This window comes from Cotesia glomerata, linkage group LG8 (assembly GCF_020080835.1).
Source record: "Cotesia glomerata isolate CgM1 linkage group LG8, MPM_Cglom_v2.3, whole genome shotgun sequence".
NCBI classification, from domain to species: Eukaryota; Metazoa; Arthropoda; class Insecta; order Hymenoptera; family Braconidae; genus Cotesia; species Cotesia glomerata.
In genome coordinates, this window is record NC_058165.1 from 16,841,814 (window position 1) to 16,863,995 (window position 22,182).

General features: G+C 30.1%; 3 protein-coding genes across 5 annotated transcripts in view; 2 read left to right on the forward strand and 1 right to left on the reverse strand.

Annotated features, from left to right (window-relative positions):
• LOC123270511 (calcitonin gene-related peptide type 1 receptor-like) overlaps positions 1–22,182 on the reverse strand; it is a 280,947-nt gene that overhangs the window by 180,971 nt on the left and 77,794 nt on the right. The window lies entirely within an intron of this gene.
• LOC123270510 (UDP-glucosyltransferase 2-like) lies at positions 161–18,754 on the forward strand. Its single transcript, XM_044736599.1, has 6 exons — positions 161–165; positions 10,232–10,655; positions 13,008–13,427; positions 13,526–13,757; positions 16,800–17,025; positions 18,322–18,754. Exons 2-6 carry the CDS (start codon positions 10,245–10,247, stop codon positions 18,614–18,616), a joined length of 1,584 nt encoding a protein of 527 aa, XP_044592534.1. The 5' UTR covers positions 161–165; positions 10,232–10,244; the 3' UTR covers positions 18,617–18,754.
• On the forward strand, positions 1,668–7,561 carry LOC123270508 (UDP-glucosyltransferase 2-like). Its single transcript, XM_044736596.1, has 5 exons — positions 1,668–2,340; positions 5,170–5,592; positions 6,283–6,514; positions 6,613–6,838; positions 7,214–7,561. Exons 1-5 carry the CDS (start codon positions 1,915–1,917, stop codon positions 7,512–7,514), a joined length of 1,608 nt encoding a protein of 535 aa, XP_044592531.1. The 5' UTR covers positions 1,668–1,914; the 3' UTR covers positions 7,515–7,561.

Sequence of the window (22,182 nt, forward strand, 5' to 3'; positions counted from 1 at the left end):
AAAATTAATGAGGAGAAAACTGAGATACTAATATTCTCTCACAAGCGTGATGATGACAGTATACCAGTAATAATGAATCAACATCATTTAAAACTAACTAACAAAGCTAAATACTTGGGTCTTATACTAGATAGAAAACTAACTTACACAGAACATATTAAAAGTGTTCTGCATAAAGCAAACGCAGCTATATCTACACTTTATCCATTAATATGTCGCAATAGTTATGTAAATACAAAATACAAATTAATAATATATCTAATGTGTATCAGGCCAATTTTATTATATGCATGACCTGTCTGGTCAAACACATGCAATACTAATTATACAAAAGTCCAAAGGCTACAAAACAAATGCCTAAGAATGATACTCAATCTACCATACCGATCATCAACTGAGGAAATGCATAAAGCGCTCAAGATTCCGACAATCAAAGATATCGTTCATGAATTGTCAACTAAATTTTTTAATGAAAAACTTAATAAACTAGAAATATTAAGCGAAGTAGGCAAAACTGCTAAAGACAATCCCTGGTTAAAGCACAAAGTACTTAACCAAATAATAATAAACCAACAATCTAATAATACAATTATAAAACAAAATCAAAACAACAATATCAAATACTGTAAAGTAAATATTATATACAAACGGCCACGTTTGTCTTAGTTTCTAAGAAGTATAGTTTTAAGATGTACAAATGTAAATACTTAGACTTAAGGCATAACATATTTATTTAGGTTTTTTTAATAAAAAAAAATTTTTTACCTAAGAAGATAAAACAATAACTAAAAACATGTAAAAGTTATATAAATTCATAATAACAAACAATATTTGATACAATTGAGCAAAACTCGCGAGGAATTGTAAACGTATTATAATACATTTAATTACGATAGCACTTACAATCATGCAATTGCAAGAACTGATGTACAAATTTAAATATGTCAATAAATATCCTTAATAATAATAATAACTCTCACTGTTTCCGCATAAATCGATTTCAAAGTTAGAAACAAAAATTTTCGATAAAAAATGTCAATTTCAAAGTATAAAATCAAAATTATGAATTGAATTTTAAGATACAAAAAATTATAAAAACTTTTTTGTATAGAATATTAAATTTTCAACAAAAAAAAAGGTCCTTTACAATTTCCGCGTATCTCTAACCGTTAAAAAAATAATTGCAAAAACAATATCCAGCTCTAAACAGTAACTAGGGTCTAAGGATCCAAGTTCAATTTCCAGCGAGATCAAAAAGTTTTTTTTTTAAATAAAAAAAAAAAAAAAACTGAAAATTCAAGACCTTGAGGTTTTCAAGAACGTCATTTTATATTATCAAAGTTCTCAGCTGTTTTGATTAAGAATACTTGAAAATAAAATTTTCTATTATTAATAGTCATTGAAGAATTAATAGTCATTGAAGTTTTCAAGAACGTCATTTTATATTATCACTCAGCTGTTTTGATTAAGAATACTTGAAAATAAAATTATCTATGATGACAATAAACAGCGTTGTCATAAGCGTTCAATTAATAGTAAGACAATATCATTTTATTAAAGTCATCATTATTTTTGCTTTTATCACAAAGTTAATAATTTATCATTTGAATAAAAGTAAATAACTGTTCATTAAACTAAATAAGATATCACGACAGCATATAGTTCCGGATTAAAATTCGTTGCAGTCGCTCTCTCTGTTGCAACCAACATTTTATTTAGTCGCTAAACTTCTGTCGGTCAGCGTTTATCTCTATGATAAAATATCGCCAAGTTCAAGTAGCTTTATTGTAAAATGTATCTTACAGGAAAATTTTAACTGTTCAAAGTCACTGTGATTAACCGATTCATGACTTGAATCTTATTTTCATAAATTATATTAGTGTTAAAACTTTTCAAGTGAAGTAAGCTTCAAGAATGAAATCAGTGACAAATAAATTACTTTTTTCCTCAACAATCTTGACGTTCATCTTGATTTTGATCCCAACGGAGTCCTACCGAATATTGGGCATATTTCCCTTCCAATCGCGGAGCCACCAGATGATGTTCGACGCGATTACCAAGGGACTCATAAAGAAAGGCCACCAGGTCGACGTGATGACTGTCTACCCACTGAAAAACCCGCCCAAGAATTATAGTGTAGTGGTGAATTTGGAAAAGCAAGCTGAGAGCCTGGTCAACAAGTGGGACGTCAGTTTTGCGACCAATTTGGGAGATGACACACTACCGATTATTGCCAATCCGTATGGAAATGGGCTGTGTGAGTATTTAGGGCTACCTGACATGCAGAAGATTATCAAGAATCCTCCAATGGACCCGCCTTATGATCTTGTTATTGTTGAAGTAAGTTTTTTTAACGTCTGTAAAACTGGGATTGCTTCATCCAGCATTGACAGTATCTCGATCATTATTTAAACAATTAAATTTCTTTATGGTGCTTAATTTGTTACTCTGATTAGAATTTTGTTGCTTAATTAGATCCCGAGCAATCATTAATAGTCCCGGTGAATACTGGATTATGTTAACACTAGCTTTACAGACGTGTTTTTTGTGCTTTACAACGAAAGAATGTGTTGATCGGAAGAAATTAGCATTAACATTTTGGTGTGAATTGGCATTTTATGCGAGAAAGCAGACATGAAATCGGTAGATGTTAGTATTCGTGGATAGAAACATAAAATTTAGCTATTTTTATGAATTGTTTAGAGATGAAAAGAAGATTGAACGAGTGAAAATTGATAATTTAGAAGAAGTTATATTAAATTTTAGGGCAAAATTATAGTTTTTGCCAAAAAAATCGACTTGATTATTACAAGAAAAAAAAATTAAACGAAATGACTTGATTCAAGAAAAACTTTTTCTTCAAAATGTCATTCTTATTTTGAGTAATTCAATTCTCTTAACTTAAAAAATTGATTTTCGAATCAAGAAACTTGGTTATTTTAAAATAAGATATAAGGTAAAAGCCCCAATTATTGACGCTATAAGAGACAAAGTTATGATTTCATTTTTTTTAAGCAATCAAATATAAATATCGATGAATTTTGTTTGTGGTAATGTCTTCAGTAATGTTTTAACTAATCAATTTCTTTTTTTAAAATGATAATCAGTGATATTTACTAATTAATTTTAAATAATTAAATATATGATCTGGATACACCAATTATTGACGGGTTAAAAAACTGATTGATCTAATTATTGACGTACCGTAACCCCAATTATTGACGCCCCTACTGCACATGCGTCGAATCATTTGGTTATATTGTTATTTATCAAAAACTTGATATAAAGTAATTAATATTATTAAAGTTAATTAATAATAATTTCTATGAATGAATAATTATTATGAAAAATATAACAATTTATTTAAAAACTTATTTACAGTCGACGCTCTCTGTATTGGACCTCTCTGTATTTGACCGCTCTCTGTATTTGACCATATTCTTCCTCTGTATTTGACGATTTTACAGCTCTTATGGACAAGGACGAGTTAAATACAGAGAGCGTTGACTGTAACACTAAACACGCCGAGTTATTTGACAGTTAAAAGCCTTGAATATAATCGCGTATATAACGTATTTTATACTTAAAAAAAAAAAGGCGTCATAGCGCTGTCGACTGGCTGTCAATATGGAATTCACCATAAAAATTATGAACTAGTTATTGACTCCCATTATTTAAATATCATAAAGCATACAATTAATTTCGATTGTTTAATTTTATAAATATTTCATATATTGTTAATTAAAAAAAAAATAGATCATATAATTACATGAAAAAATTAATTTAAATTCGGCAGTTAAAAAAAATGCTTTTCTAACCAAAGTTGTTAAGAAAATAGACGCTCGTAAGCTGATTTGATGAACTGGTGCTAACTTTATTTTTTTTTTAATAATTAATATTTAATATTTTGAACTAAATGTGATTTTTTTCAATTTTTTAATTAATTAGAATTTAATAAAAATTTATTTGATCGTTATTCTTATTACAGATAATTTAATATATTTAAAAATAATTTAGGGTGTCAATATTTAGACCCCCGTCAATAATTGGGGCTTTTACCTTATACAACTTCGCCCAAGAATTTCTTCCTCTTGGATTAAGATAGACGGCAACATTGGTTCAAGATATTACCGACTTGTTCCAAGTATGGCGCGACTCTTGAATTAAGATATTATTTAACGTGTTTTAAGCACATAAATTTTTGTATTTTTGATATTCTCTGTGTTAATAAATATTTTTCGGCATATAGAGAAATACAAATTTTTTTACTTCAAAGTTTTTTTCTGACACACTTATAACATTATAGATAAAAAAATTTGTTCTTGAATCAACAATCAATGATTCTTGAAATGAAATAAAACTATTCTTTATTGAAGAGAATCGTTTTGGAATAAAGAATTCACTTGTATCGATCGAAGATAATATATTCTTGAACCAAGTAAAGATGTTATCTCAATCGGAGTGATTAGATCTCTCACTCCAAAAAACATGAAATCAAGACAAGAATTTCTTGAAATAAGACAACTAGTTCTCTTCAAAATAATTTTCTTGGAGCTAGGATATTCTTCTTGAACGAAGATGTTTTTTATCAGTGTATTGTTCCTAAATTAATTCAACTTCTTGCCATTCATTTTATTAAAAAATAAAATTGAAAATTTCATTGTATTTTTTATTATTATTTCATTTCAATCTTCTATACTTTATCCTAAAATTAGTATGCATAATAATTTTTTTATTTATTTATATTTTTGATGAACAAATTTCTGTATCAAGACTTGTTATTTTTGTAAAAAATCTGAAATTAAAATAGAAAATCTACTTCTATTTTTATGAAATCTACTAGAAGGGTGAGTTCCGATCATTTTTTGTATTTTTGAAATTTATATGAAAATAATAATGATAACTGAAACGATAACTTTTAGAATCTAAACTAGAAAAATAACTTTAAATGTCCCATCAGAAACTTAAAATTGGTTAATTTATTTGAATGTTAAAATAGAAATACTATTTGTGTCTATGCTACTACACCTTTTTAGTGACACCTGATGTCCAAATTACCGTATAAATAATTCTTATCGAGTGTGATTAGAAAGAACTGTAAAATTTATGCGCTTTCTTAATTCTTTTTCCAAAAAAAAAGAAAAAAGTTCTTACTTTGAATTTTTCCAGTCTTTTGGATCAAATTGCTTCGTAGGACTGGGATATGTCTTAAAAGTACCAGTGATAATGGTCAGCTCGACAATAGACCTGCCCTGGCTAGACGAAACACTGGGTCAACCGGAGAACGCAGCTTTTTTTCCGGCTTTCTTCACCGGTAACTCCCATCCAATGACATTTACCCAGCGGTTTTACAACGTCCTGAAGACCCACAGTAACAGAATCCGGTACCGATACTACACGGACTCTGTCCAGAATCAGCAAATGAAAAAATACATTCACCCGGACATTCCTCCGTTAGTTGAATTGGAGAAAAACGTCGCGTTGGCGATCATTAACGCTTTCCACAGTTTAAATGGAGTGAGACCAGTAACACCCGGGCTGATAGAGGTCGCCGGAATTCATGTTGCGGAGCATTATGAGGACCTGCCCCAGGTGAGATTTATTCTGGCATACTGATAGAAGAATTTATTAAAAAACTATTTTACTTTTCATTTTAAATTAACAAATTTATTTCTTAGCGCACTGATAAAAGAATTTATTAACTGTCAATTTGGTACACGGAAAGAAAATTAATGGAATTTTTACTATTTTACTATCGTAATTTTTATTAAATAAAATTGTAACAGTGGACTAGACTTCTTATTTAATAATTTTTATGATCTTCTATTGTAAATTTTATTCAACAAATAAGACTAGCGAGAGACTTAAAAAATCCAATACTACAGAGCAAATTATACAAGATGTGTTAGTTTTTGGTTTTACCACTAGGTGGCTACACCCTCTCGCTTGTAGAAATATCTTACCAGAGTATATATAACGGACCGAACTTTTTTCTATTAATAAAATACATTATTAAAAAACTTTTTATGATGAATTATTGTATCTGACATTATCAAAATTGGATAATTAATTAAATGATTGAATATTATACTGAAAAAATTCCTTAAAACAATCATAAAATTTTCTAAATTACATTTTTTGTGAATCAAGTCTTTTTTTTCAGCGTACAAAAATATAAATAAATATATAATTAAAATATTATTTCTATTCATACATAAAGGTAATTAAAAAGTATACAAGGGAATAGTAATAGTTATGTATTTTTTTTTATTTTTAACTCAGGATTTGGAGAAATGGATGAATGAAAGCACCAGCGGGGTCATTTATTTCACTCTTGGTTCTATGGTGAACATTGAAACCTTTCCGGAAAGCACGATGCGTGACTTTTATTCAATATTCAGAAAGCTACATCCGATCAGAGTGCTCATGAAAATCGGCAACAAAGAAAAGATACTCCCTGGGTTGCCGGATAATGTCAGGATTTCGTCGTGGATTCCTCAAGTTGCTGTTTTGGGTAGTTTATTATAATTTTCTTGACGAAATAATTGATGGATGGTTGATTGATTATTGTGATGAAGTATGTGATTTTGATGGATTACTTTTTTGCTTCAGCTCACAAAAACACCAAAGTGTTCATAACCCACGGTGGATTGATGAGTTCACTAGAAGCTTTGACTTACGGAGTACCGATGATCGGCATTCCGCTTTTTGGGGACCAGTTTGCTAACATGGAGTTTTATATGAAGCACAATATGGCTCTAATGTTGGATATTAAAAATCTTACCAAGACGGCTATTGATTCTGCACTGGATCAGATACTTAATAATCGGAAATTCAGGTGATTAATATTATCATTATTTTAATGATAATTATAATTATAATAAAAGTTATAAAAAAATCGTACTAAAATTTCATGCGATTTTTTTTAAGACGATAACTATAAAAAAAATTTGACGCTCAGTTTTGTGTCGAAATTTTTTCATAATTTAATTAAAAAAATGTAAAATATTTTGATTTTATTTAGAAAGTTTTTTTCGTTAAAAAAATTTTATCTTTAACTTTTTCAGAATTTTATAATTTCATATCAGAAACATAATTTCTAAGACAATTTTATTGATTAGAAAAATTTTGTACAAAGTATAATTTTACATTCTTCTTCTAATAAAAAAAATTATCATTATTATTCAATTAAAAAAAAAAATTATTTTTACAGAGAAGCTGCCAAGTTTGAATCAGCGCGATTTCTAGACCGTCCCATGACTGCAATAGACACTGCGATTTATTGGATTGAATACGCAAAAAGAAATGGCCCCAGAGCCCTTAGATCTCCGATGGTGGACATGCCATGGTGGCAAGTCGCTTCTTTGGATGTCTATGGCCTAATCCTTTTAATTCTTATCATCTTTACTGCGATTTTTACTTTAATTATTTATTATCTAATTCATTATTTATTAGTTTCTTTTTCTAATTCTAAGTCTGCAGGTGTAAAAAAACAGAAACAGCACAAACAATGACAATATATTTTTCAATTAAGGAGATCCAAATACCCTCCTAGTGTAAAGAATGTCTATAAAAAAATAATACGTAGAAATACTTTTGTTATGCATCTTAAAATTAATTTTTAAATTAATTAATAACATTTTTGAGGAAATTTCCGAAAAATTTACTCATTAAATAATTATTAACGTTTAATTGACTAATAAAAAATATAGCACTCTGAATTACCGGTATACACTTGATAACACCGCAAGAGTTTCCTACCCGTAAAATTTATTTGTGTTTATTGTCTAACTAAAATGACTAAGATCTTCTAGCATTTAAAAAACCGCGGTTACTTATGCGCCGGGTAACTGCGCAAGCGGTGTTGCCAAGTCAAATACAAGACTTTAAAGAACGGAAGCTCCTTGTAATTTTTCATAAAAAATAATAAATTTCTTTGTAATACGTTCGGAAATCTACTTTTTTATTGTTTTAATCGAAAGCTTATTATTTTTACAATCAAATTCAATGAAAATAAAATTTTTTTTAAATCGTTAATTGCATTAAATTCTTAACCAAATACACGGCTGGTGGAATCTCCATTTTTATGTAAAAATTACAATTTTCAAACCTAATTATTTTATTAAGTATCCCGGAAACCTACTGTTTTTTAATTTTTTATTAATTATTAGGCTACGTAGATTGAATTTACAAATTTTAAGGAAGTTTTAAAAATTTTACTTTGCCTGGGTCTCCTTAAAACTGTTAATAAATTTACTTTCTTCCAAATAACATTTATTAATATTTAGTATATGGGGCATTCCATAGTGACTGGTGGGACATTTGACTCTAGAATTCCATCAATTATAATAGCTATAATTATGTGACTGAAACTTATACTATAGTAAAATTTATGTTATAATATAGAAGAATAACTAATTAACAACATCCCTTTGTCAAAAACCTTGATTACTTTTTAAGTGTCTCGTAATTATCATTTGACTGAGTATGACTGGTTCGATATCGAAAAATCCTTCTCTCTTACCAAAGGATTACTTAAAGTCGAAGTTCAGTTCGACCACTAAACTTTTAAAAAATACTTCCCTTTCAATACAAAATTTATCCTACAAACATTCAATATCCGAACAAAAACAGTTTCACTGTAAAAAAAAAAATCGCGACAAGTCCGCACGTTCATAAGACTATTAAGAAAAAAAAAATTTTTTTTTCTTTACAAAAAGATATAAAATAAAAAAATTAAAAAATCCAAGTAACCGATATGATTGTATATGATTTTCGGAAATTAACAAAATTTCGTTGTAAATTTAAAAATTAAAAAAAAAATTTGGAACGTATTTAGTGTGCGTGGTTGCAAAATATTTTACTTTTAATGAAATTCGTAAAATCTATTTACTAGGACTTTAAAAAAATTGAAATACACAATGACGCACACCAAGTACGTTCAAAAGTTATGAGAGGTTTACATACTTACACACACACACACACACACACACACACACACACACACACACACACACACACACACACACACACACACACACACACACAGACATAGTGAAACCCTCGCGGGGATAGTCAGGGAAGCTTCCCGTGACCTTCAAACGTCAAGATCTGATGAAAACATGCAATTCGATTTTTGTAAAACGCAGTAAAACCAATAACTTCCCGATTTTTGAAAATCTGAGATTTTCTTAGCGGGAAGTTAAAAATTTTTTTTATTGTGACTGGTGGGACAGGCATTTGTGATTGGTGGGACAAGTACAAAATGTGTACATCAAGTTGTTTATTAAAAAAACTTTTATATTATTTCAACCTTAGAAACATTATTGTTTATATATTTAACTATAAATTATTTAGGATATTAAAAAAAAATAATTAAAAAACACAAATAAAGGATTTAGCATGCTGACAATACGATCTTGATAAACTTAGGTGTTAATTAATAACGAACATAAAAAAATTTGTTCTTAAAACTATAATAATAAATATGTTAGTTAATAACAAACATAAAATGAATTTGTTCTTAAAACTATTAAAACAACATTCGACCCGGATACAAGTTAGTACGGCTGAAAAGTTACTAGAAGAGAAAAATCGATTTTCTTATTGATTAAAAAATTTTTTTTTTACAAATTAGTAAAATATAAACTTTTAATAATAAATTAGGACTAAATTAGAATGAATTAGAGAAATTTCAAAATTTTAGTCATTTTCCCATTTCGCGTGAAATGCCCCATATAAATGAACAAATAAATGAATCTTTTAACAGTTAATAAATTCCTCTATCAGTCTAAGACAACCGTTTACTATTTTTGAATTAAATTCGTATATTTCCTATCGGTAAGTTAGGATTTTACGGACAACCTTCAATAATGTGCAACTAAAACTCCTCGACTGTACTACATTCATCATAATTTACACGATAACTCATAATAACAACCAACACGGGCACTCTACTCGATACCATACTGTAGAGAACTCGTTACGTCATATAACTACTCATCACGTTGGCGATCCCCACTATTCTTCAAAACAACTTCGTAGTATCGCGAATAAGTAAAATTCCAACTCGTATCTTAGTACAGAAATTGTGGATGTGACACTGACAGTGAACGCTTTAATCCTCATATCATCAATGATTTATCTCAGTATACATTAATAAATTACTGAAGCGCGAGTTATGTAATTGCTGCCGTTAAATTTTTATTCACTCGTCACGCAAAGTATTCAGAATAACAACAAAAATGTGTTCATTAAAAGTGATTTTAACAGTGTTCATGGTCACCATTGGCGGTCATTATCAATCAGCAGAAGCGCTGAAAATTCTCGGGCTGTTTCCTTTAGCTGGACGGAGTCACTTCATTCCACCGGCACGATTAATGAAGGAACTGGCTGCAAAAGGACACCAGGTTGATGTCGTCAGCCACTTTCCGCTGAAGAGCCCCGTTCCCAATTATAGAGACATCAGTTTGAAAGGGTTAACGCCTATCTCGACTAATAATATGTCTTATGACCAAATCCAAACTGTAGGCGGGTTCTCGATGCATAATTTTATTTCGCTAACAGGGACTCAAGTTTGTGACTTGTTAAGCACGCCTATCTTTGAAAAACTTCTTAAAACTCCAAAAGGAACTTATGATCTCATTGTACTTGAGGTGAGAATTTTTTTATGTTTTTTTCAGTCAAAATAAAAAATTAAAATTGAGTAAAAAAATTATTTTTGGATTTTTTGTTTGAAAAAATAATTGTTTCATTTTTTAAAGAGAAACAATGATGTGAAGATTGATAAAAAAAAAATTATTTTTTCATTGATAATTTAAATGACGCAGCGCGGAATCGAAATTTTTCTTAAAATGTTTTTTTTCTCATCATTATGCCACTAAATGAAATTTAAACTGTTCAAAATATCGAAATTTCGCGATTTGCCAAACTCAATTAAGATAAAAATTTAAAAAAAAATTTTAAGAAAAAAAATTTTTTTTAAGAAATTCAAAAATTCATATTTTTGAAAAAACAAAAAACACAGTTCCAAAAATTTCAGGATCTTTTAAGATTGGTACAAGGTAGTATACAAAAAAATTTGAGCCAAAAATTTATTGTTGAACGTCATTTTTGACGATTATTAAAAATTCAAAATTTGACAAATTTGACATTTTTCAAAATTTTTTTTCAATAGCTTCAAGTGTCCCCTTTTAAACAAACGAAAGATAATTCCTATATCTATACTAGCGTTCGAGATATTACAAAAACAAAGATGAAAAACTGGAAAAATCGCGAAATTTTGAATTTGCATACACGGAAAAAAGTAAACTGTAATAAATAACAGTCGATTTATAATAAGTAATGATCAACTGCTAAAAATTACCATTTCAAACAGTAAAATCGTGATTTTACTATTCACTTTATAATATTTACCATTTAAACGTTACAATTTACTCTTTACACGGAAGAAAATACTATTTCAAACAGTAATATTCGCTATGTAAATGTCTAAAATGTTAAAGTATAATAATTAAAAATTCAGACTTTGATATTTATCATTTCGTACCTAAAAAATGATCTTATGATATGTAAAAAGTATAAAATAAAGTTAGTAAATTTCTAATACAAGCAACGTCAATATTTACAAAGTAAAATGGTAAATTTTAAACACAACGCTAAAAATCAAACTGTAATTATTGACTTGCTTGGTAAAATGTATATTTTGAAAGTATAATTTTTACTGTTTCAAATGTTAAATTCTCCCAGAGTGAGACCCTCTTCTCTTTCATCTGAGTTCCCCTTCTTCTCATAATATGGACTATATATTGAAATGGCAATTTTTACTGTTTGAAACGATAATTTTTTAAGATGAGAGAGTCGTTATTTACTATAGTAACAGCTACTAATCTGTTATTTTGGATATTAAATTATAAATTGTGGCTCTTATACTTTCTACATTAAGTTCTGTAATATTTATATTTTTTCCACCCCGATGTCCGCTTTACTGTTTGAAACTATAAAAATTAATCGGAATCTGAGTGAATATTACAGTTTACTTTTTCCCGTGTATCTTTTGAAAAAAAATTTTTTATTTTTTTTCCTTTGGCAGAACTTCGTTATATGATAAAAGAAAACTTCTTACCAAAATTTGTCCAAATCGAAAGGGGTCGATTCCAATTATTGGTCGATTTGACATGGAATAACCCTAATTGCCCGTACAAAAAAAATTCTGATTCAAAAAGAATTTAAGATTCAAATTCATATTTTGACACAAATATTAAGTAAAAATATTTAGGATTAATTTTATATATAAAATATTCTTAAGTCTTTATTAAAATTCTGAAGCAGAATCGAAAGTTCTATAGACGTGCTAATTTCTATCTACAAATTAATTTTAAATTTGGATTGATCTCAAAACTAATTCATATTTGTGTCAAAATATGAATTTCAATCTTAAATTCATTTTGAATCAGAATTTTTTTTGCACGGGTGTACATAAACGACACTGAATTACCTAGCCATTCGCATTCGGTGACCTACAATTCTTTCAAAGAATTAAAAAAAAAATTTAACTCAATTAATGCATTTTTTCGCAAGCTACAGTGTTTTCAGAATTTCATACATGACAGACAGGAAAATTTTTTGACTTATATTGATGTTTTTTTCCGTTTCTATTGCACTAAATCAATTTTTGAAAAGTGTCAAATTAATCTCCATTAAATTATCTTGACAATAGTATGCAAAATATATTGATTCCGTGAACTAACAAGACTATAATAATAAGAATAGTCACCGAAATGAGACGAAAAAATTTTTTCGATCGTAAAGCACTCATGCTTCGCATCATGGGTCGTGCAATTACATGAATAGAGTTTTTTGTAGGCATCAGGTTAATTTTTTCATATAAGCATTTCCGTACCAATTAAATGATGTGAAAATTTTCAAAGAATTAAAAAATATAAACTTTTTGATGAAAAAATAATTAGTTTTAGAAAAAACTGATTAATATTTTTAATTATTTGTAGTTATTCACCGCAGACTGCTACATGGCATTCGGAAAACACTTAGGAGCTCCAATAGTCGCGATGGTAATGTCCAAAATGCACGACTGGATGTACGGACATTTTGGAATTCCCTACAACACTGCATACATACCAAGTTTGTTTTCGAGTTTTGATCAGAGTATGACTTATTTGGAGCGACTTCAAAACACATTAGTGTCAACAATCATAGTTTCACAGGTAAATTACTATAAGAAAGAGCAGTTGACGCACGTGGAGAAGTACTTTGGACGAAAATTAACAAACATGGCAGAGTTATACAAGGACGTATCGATAGTTCTTCTTAATTCGCATCACAGTCTCTATGATATAATACCCACTCCGCCGAGAGTAATTGAAGTCGGTGGCCTTCATGTCTACGATGATCAGCAAGAATTAACGCCCGTGAGTAGTAATTATTATCGTCGCGGATAGATAAAGATAAAATTTGTGATAACACGTGTGGATCTGAAGTGAGATGATTTTTTCTGTTTGACTTTCAGGAGATCAAGAAGTGGCTAGATGAGAGCAAAGATGGCTGCGTTTACTTCACATTTGGCTCGATGGTAAAAATAGAAACGTTTCCTGCGAAAACGCTTGCTGCTTTTTACGAAACTTTCAAAAAAATTGCGCCCACAAGAGTTTTGATGAAGATTGCTGATCCGTCATTGCTTCCCGCAGGATTGCCAAAAAATGTGATTACGTCGACTTGGTTGCCGCAAGTCGCGGTTTTGAGTGAGTTTTAGGATTAATTTTCATGGAAAAATTTGCATAAAAAATATATACATATTAAGGAGGTTCGAGCGAATCTAATGTAAAAAATAATTTCCAACTTTGAGCATTGAAATTAAGTATATGTATAAATAAATACGTCATTTATCTAAACCCAAAATTTAAAAAAGATTCACCATTTGGTTACTAAGATATTAAATTTTAAAAATCACATATTTTATCTCCTTATACACGGACTCTTATGGCAGACAAACTTTTGTCGAGACTTTAATTATTTTTAACTTCCCGCTAAGAAAATCGAAGATTTTCAAAAATCGGGAAGTTATTGTTTTCACCCCGTTTTGCGAAAATCGAGTTTTCATCAGATCTCGACGTTTGAAGGTCACAGGAAGCTTCCCTGACTATCCCCGCGAGGTTGTCACGGTGCCTGTATGTATGTGTGTGTGTGTGTGTGTGTGTGTGTGTGTGTGTGTGTGTGTGTGTGTGTGTGTGTGTGTGTGTGTGTGTGTGTGTGTGTGTGTGTGTGTGTGTGTGTGTGTGTGTGTGTGTGAAAGTATGTGAACCGCTTATAACTTTTGAACGGCTTGACCGATTTCATCGCGGTTGGTGCCATTCGAAAGGGCTTGACCAAACTCAGATTTTGAAAACTATTTGGACCGATTCAGATCAATAGATTTTGAGAAATCGTAAAAAAACTGAAAAAAAAATTTTTTTCAAATGTGGTTTTTTTGGAATAACTTTTAAACAGCTCAAAGGTTCAATTCCAAAAACTAATCAGCTCTTAACTTCAAAAAACCACGTCGATCGCCAACAGTCCGGTCAAAATCGGTTGATTCGTTCGAGAGATATGGTGAACGAAAGAAAACTGAAAAAAGTGTTTTTTCGGAATAACTCCAAAATTCCTAGCGCGATCAATTCAAAATTTGAGATTCTTTGTGAGGCTTGAAAAACTGCGTCGAATGCTTCTAACCGCGTAAAAATCGGTTTATTCATTCAAAAGTTATTGCGGTTTAAAAATTCAAAAAATAGTGTCTTATCAAATCTCTATCAGACTTTTGAGCTCGAAGAGCTTTAAAGCATAGGAAAGCAATCTCTTTGAGCTCGGAGAGCTCAAAATAACCCATAAATTGTATTTTTGAGCTCGAAGAGCTCAAAATAACACATAAATTGTATTTTTGAGCTCGATGAGCTCAAAATAACACATAAATTGTATTTTTGAGCTCGATGAGCTCAAAAACGTCATTGGTGCAATTTTAAGCGCCTAAGTATGGAATTAGCGGGAAGTTGCAGGGATGGCCTTCAGGGTCAACCGTTTTCCTAATTTTTTTCAATATTAACCTCCCAACTTTAACGGTTAAAAAAATATACACAAAAAAGTTGGATTATTACAAAATATAAAAACACTTTAATAACAATACATTACCGATATAATTTTTGAAATATTTAAAGTCAAATTTTATGTTTGTAACTCGTTTATCGTCAGTCATTTATTCGAATAAAGATTTGACAACATCGCGTCAACAGCTGAGAAAAAAGAAAAGGATAGAAATATAGTTACAGAGAGAGAAATTTTTAACTCACACACTCATCCACGTCTCAGTTATGGGTATAATTGCGCGCTATTGCCAAATTTATTTATTTATCCCAGCAATTAATAAAAACGAAAGCCATTTTATTACTTTACTTTATTAAATAAGTAATAATTATCAATGATTAAATTGTTTAAATTATTTTAAATTAAAATAAAGAATTTTGACGAATATTGGGGAAACTAAAATTTAAAAAAAATTTTAACATTATTTTGACTCATTAGTTACGCTCGAACTTCTTTAAGAATAGATAAAATACATGAAAAAATTCATGGAATAAAAATTCATGGAATAAGTTCTTGTAAATCAGGTACTGATAGAAAAAATATCATCATTCAAGAAAAATATTCTTGATTTAAGAATTTTTTGTCTTTAAACTCCTTTTCTTAGTCTAAATAATAAAAAGTTAATTGGCACTTTTTGTTAGTTTCTGGTTTCACCGCTAGGTGGCTACGTCTTCTCGCTGCCAGAAATTTCGAACCAAGGTATATATAGGGACTACACTTTTTTCAAATTAAATACATAATTGAAGAACTATTTAGAACCAATTATTGAAGCAGCGAAGAACTATAATTGAAATTGTGAATAAAGGACACTGATAAAAAAAATATCTTCATTCAAGAAAAATATTCTAGCTCCAAGAAAATTATTTTGAAGAGAACTAGTTGTCTTATTTCAAGAATTTCTTGTCTTGATTTCATGTTTCTTGGATTGAGAGATCTAATCACTCCGATCGACAACATTTTTACTTGGTTCAAGACTATATTATCTTCGATCGATACAAGTGAATTCTTTATTCAAAAACGATTCTCTTCAGTAAAGAATAGTTTTATTTCAAATCAAGAATTATTGATTGTTGATTCAAGAACAAATTTTTTTATTTATAATGTTATAAGTTTAAGTCAGAAAAAAACTTTGAAGTCAAAAAATTTGTATTTCTCTATATGCTGAAAAATATTTATTAATACAGAGAATAGCAAAAATACAAAAATTTATATGCTTAAAACAAGTAAAATAATATCTTAATTCAAGAGTCGCGCCATACTTGGAACAAGTCGGTAATATCTTAAACCAATGTTACCGTCTATCTTAATCCAAGAGAAAGAAATTCTTGGACAAAGTTTTATATATCTTATTTTAAAACAACCAAGTTTCTTGATTCGAGAATCAATTTTTTAAGTTAAGAGAATTGAATTACTTAAAACAAGAATGACATTTTGAAGAACAAGTGTTTCTTGAATCTAGTCATTTTTTTTATTAGTGTACTAAGAAAAATTAGGTTGATTCAGAGGAAAAAATCTTCAACCAAAATCATGATTTTGGAGAGTTTGTCATTTGGAGTCAATTAAATTATCCTTAGTTTAGAATAATTGAACTTTTTAAAATCATCTTGTAGGTCAAAAATTTCTTTTTTAAATTAAGATAATTAAAAAAAAAATCTTCTGCTAATTGACAGAGCACAAAAATACCAAAGTATTCATCACTCACGGCGGGTTAATGGGAACTCAAGAATCTCTGGCCCACGGAGTCCCAATGGTCGGGATCCCGATCTTCGGAGATCAATTTACGAATCTCCAGATCTACGAACGAAGAAAGATCGCTGTTGTCCTTAAGCAAGAAGATATTACCGCAGAATCGTTTACTAAAGCAGTCACTACTGTTCTTACCGATCCGGTATATAGGTAATAATGATCATTTATAAATTATTTGCTTCATAATTTGGCCAAAATTCATTTTACGGATTTTTAGTACCATTTTTCTTGTCTTAAAATTAAAAAAAAATATGGGTGTTTAAATTCACTACAAAATTTTTAAAAGTCCTAGATTTGAATTTCAAAGAAAACCATTTTTTATATGCATTGATAAAAGGATTTGTTAATATTTAATAAAATTTATTAACTGTTAATAAATGTACTTTTCTTCAAAAAAATTTATTTAATGAAATAATAATGGATTAAAATTATATTTAATAAATAACAGAATTGTTTTCAAATAAATGAATTTATCAACAGTTAATAAATTTTTCTATCAACAACTAAAACTAGCAACCTTGTAGTCACTACGTGACTGCCGTGACTTGTGAACTATAAATAATAAAAATTTTGCTTTATTAAATAATTACTTTTGTTAAATTGCGCTGTACTTTCTTAAATATTGACGGTTTTAAAGATATAAGCTCATTCCGATGTTACACTCATCAAGAGCTTTCATCTGAGTACCCACATGCATTTTGATATATTTTTCATATATATACATATACATTATATACATTTTAAAGATATAAGCTCATCCCGATGTTACACTCATCAAGAGCTTTCATTTGAGTACCCACATGCATTTCCATATATTTTTCATAAATACGTATGCATATATAATATATATAAATATATGAAAAATTGATGTGGGTACTCAAATGAAAAGTCTCGATGAGTGTAATATCGAGGTGAGCTTATATCTTTAAAAATGTCAATAGTTTTCAAGATACAAGGCCATTTCTTAATTATTGACATTTTTAAAGATATTAGCTCATCCTGATGTTACACTCATCGAGACCTTTCATTTGAATACCCACATGCATTTCCATATATTTTTCATATATACATACATACAATATATATAAATATATGAAAAATTGATGTGTGTACTCAAATGAAAAGTCTCGATGAGTGTAATGTCAGGGTGAGCTTATATCTTAAAAAATGTCAATAGTTCACAAGATACAAGGTCATTTCTTAATCATGTATCTAGAGATCGAGAATTTTCAAATGCAGCCTAAATAATTATCATTATAAATTGACTATCAGTGAGAATGAAATGAAACCTTGAAAAAGTACAAATTCAAGTCAAGACCTTTGCAATGACTCCAAATTTCACTAAAAAAACCGTTTTTATTATATGACTGTCCTGGAAACAAAATTATTCTTATTCTCTTAATAATATAGATTATCTCTAAATTTCTTGACATTTTACATTTTTAGTGATAATATAAAACGCCTGTCAAAATTGTTCCTCGATCGACCAATGAGTGCAATGGACACGGCTATTTACTGGGTGGAATACATCGCAAGGCACGGAAACATCTTGAATTCTCCAGCAACCAAATTGTCATGGTGGGAGTATTATTTGATCGATGTCTACGGATTAGTTCTGTTATGCATCGCTGTCGTGCTCTACATCATTAAGTTTATTCTAAAGCTTCTCTGGAAACTTGTTTGCTCAAGGAAATCCTCGCAGGCCAAGTCAACAGCCGCGAAAACTAAGAAAAATAAATGAAAGTGCTTTGAGCTTTTTTAGCAATTGTTGATGTTAATATAGCACAATTTATACTAATTTATTACTGTAAGAATTTCTAATGAAAAATAATCAAAATATGGTATTTTTTTAATGATTAATAAACAGATTTGAAGTTTGGAGAGTTGTACTGTGATTTGTAAATATTGACTATTACGCCGCGAGCGACTAGATTTAATCAAGTCCCGGGAAATCAAAGGAGATTCCCGACTAGAAATTGTAGTGAGGAATGCCGAAGAATTAGTGAGGGGCAAGTTTGGCTTGCCTAAGTTAGGCAAGCCTAATTTGCGCCTTCTTAAATCCACGTTAGGCAAAACGAAGATTGGCATGCCAAATTTGCATGTAATTTGGGACATCTATAGCAAGCCGAACTTCGGCGAACCTTTGGAATGCCTGACTAGCTGGAAGTAACGATAACCAAAGATTTGCCGAAGTTTGGCTTGCCATAAATGTCCCTAATTACCTTTAAGTTTGGTAAACCGAACTTTCGTAAGCCTTTGGATTTTATAATTTCCTGCAAGTTAAGTATTCCAAACATTCGCCAAACTTCGTCTTACCATAGATGGCCCCAATTACTTTTAAGTTTGGCAAACCGAACTTCCGTAGACCTTTGGATTTTATAATTTCTTGCAAGTTAGGCATTCCAAACGTTTGACGAACTTCGGCGTTTCTTGCCAAAGTACTCTAAAACGGAGTGGGAGAAGATATTTGACTTTAAGTCTTTCCAAGGTTAAGCCTTTTAGTTCTATACATATAAAAGTGTGTATTCATGAAAGTATTTGTGTATTGTACATATAAACATGGTGTCTCATATACCCGACTAGAAATTTCAGTGAGGCATATGCCGAAGAACCAATTCGGGGCAAGTTTGGCTTGCCTAACTTAGGCTTGCCTAGGTTGTACCTCATAAAAACCAAGGTAGGCAGAACGAAATGTTTGGCTTGCCATATTTGAACGTAACTAGGAAAATTTCATGGATCCCTTGTCTGATATATCATATGGGAACGCCGAACTGGTTTCAAGTAACGATAACCTGAGTTTGGCTAGTTTGGAGCGAACTTGGCTTTCCGAACTTAGGCTAGCCCAATTCGAATCTTATTTGTTTTAAATTAGGCAAGCCGAACATTGGTTGTGCTTATAAGTATCTTGAAGTAAGAGGTCGCTCATCATCGGCGTAGCGTCGTGGTATGGTATAGGGCCGTCGTGCGTCACACTGGTGTAATAATGGATCGCGGATACTAATTAGTTGCATCGCACATTAGAACTGATAGATTGGGAGGTAGAGATCAGAAGCAATTAATTGAGATTGCATCTCGTTGAGCGTAACAGATTAGCGAACTTCCCTGGAAGCTTAAGGAACCTGTATTAAAAAAAATGCTAATTTCCGCTCAAGAAAAATATTCTAAAGAAAATTTGACTCGTTCTAAGGAATTGAGTTTGATTTGTTCAAAAAGTTGCGGATGCAAAAAAATTATTAGAAACCTTTTTTGTAGAAAATTCAATTTTCTACAAAAAAAGGTCCTAATCAATTTTTTCATATTTCGAATATTTTGCTCACAATATTGATTTTAATTCTTCGCAAGTAACTTTTTCATATAAATTATTATCAATATTCACGGCAAAGAATTGAAATTAAAATTGCGGATGAAATATTAAAGATATAAAAAAATGATAAGAGATCTTTTTTGTAGAAAAAAAAATCTAGAAAAAAAAATGTAGAAAAAAATAAACTGTAAAATTCACTCGGATTCCGGTTAATTTTTATAGTTTCAAACAGTATAGCAGTTATCGGGGTTGCACAAATGTAAATATTACAGAACTTAATGTAGAAAGTGTACAAGCCACAATTTATAATTTAATATCGAAAATGTGATTAGTAGCTATCACTACAGTAAATAACGACTCTTTCATCTTAAAAAATTACAATTTCAAACAGTAAAAATTGCCGTTTCAATATATAGTCTACACTGAGAAAACAGTTTATTTAAATGAAATGAGGCTCGTTAACTATAAATAAATCTCTTATTTAAATATCACAAGAAATATTTATTTGATACAAATAAATTGATTTATTTGAGACAAAGTTACAGTATATTTGAATGAAATCCAGATTTATTTATAGTTAACAAATATTTCTTTGGTGCTAACAATGATATATTTCAACCAAATCAGATTTGTTAACTATAAATAAATGGTATGTTTGAATATACTCAAAGCAATGATTTTTAGTTTAAGGTTAGGAAAATATAGTAAAAGTAGACATATCGAACGTTTGGGGTTAAATGGGCACTTCTTTTGGAATTATTAATTATATACTGAAATTAACAATAACACTAAAGTTAGTCGACGTTTTTAATTTTTTAATTTTTTTTTTTATTTATTAAGTTAGAACTAGAAAATATTTTTTGAAAATTGCAGTTATAATTTATTTTGTAACAATTTTTTCAATAAAAAAAATTAGGAAAACGGTTGACCCTAAAGGCCATCCCTGCAACTTCCCGCTAATTCCGTTAATACCTGGCCGCTTTTTTGAGCTCTTCGAGCTCAAAAGTACAATCTGTGTGTTGTTTTAAGCTCGTCGAGCTCAAAAAGATACCTTTTCTATGCTTTTGAGCTCTTTGAGCTCAAAAGTCTGATAAAAGTTTCATAGAACACTATTTTTTGAATGCTCATACCGCAATAACTTTTGAATGAATGAACCAATTTTTACGCGGTTGGCGGCATTCTACGTAGTTTTTTAAGCCTTATAAATAATTTCTAAGTTTCAATTGGTCAAACAAGAAATTTCGGAGTAACTCTGAAAAAACACTTTTTTCGGTTTTCTTTCGTTCACGATATCTCTCGAATGAATCAACCGATTTTGATCGGATTGGCAGCGATCGACGTGGTTTTTTAAGGTTGAGAGCTGATTAGTTTTTGGAATCGATCGGTTAAGCCGTTTAAAAGTTATCCCAAAAAAACCACTTCAGAAAAAATTTTTTTTCCTACTTTTTTTTAGATTTCTCCAAATTTCTCAAAATCTATCGGTCCGAATCAGTTCAAATTAACAGGAAATCTAAGTTTGGCGAAGCCCTTTCGAATGGCACCAACTGCGATGAAATTGGTTCAACCGTTCAAAAGTTATAAGAGGTTTACATACTTACACACACACACACACACACACACACACACACACACACACACACACACACACACACACACACATACACACACACACACACGCGCGCGCGCGCGCGCACGCACACGCACACATACATACAGCCGCACGGACACCATCGCGGGAATAGTCAGGGAAGCTTCCTGTGACCTTAAAACGTCGAGATCTGATGAAAACTCGATTTTCGCAAAACGGGGTAAAAGTAATAACTTCCCGATTTTTGAAAATTTCAATTTTCTTAGCGGGAAGTTAAAAATTCTAAAAATTTTTAGATGTCGGCTTACTTAATTTTCATAAATTAACAGACATCTCTCAATTTTTAGAACTTTTATAATAATAAAATTATCATGACAAAATTTTAATTAAAAAATTCCACGTCTAAAAATTAAAA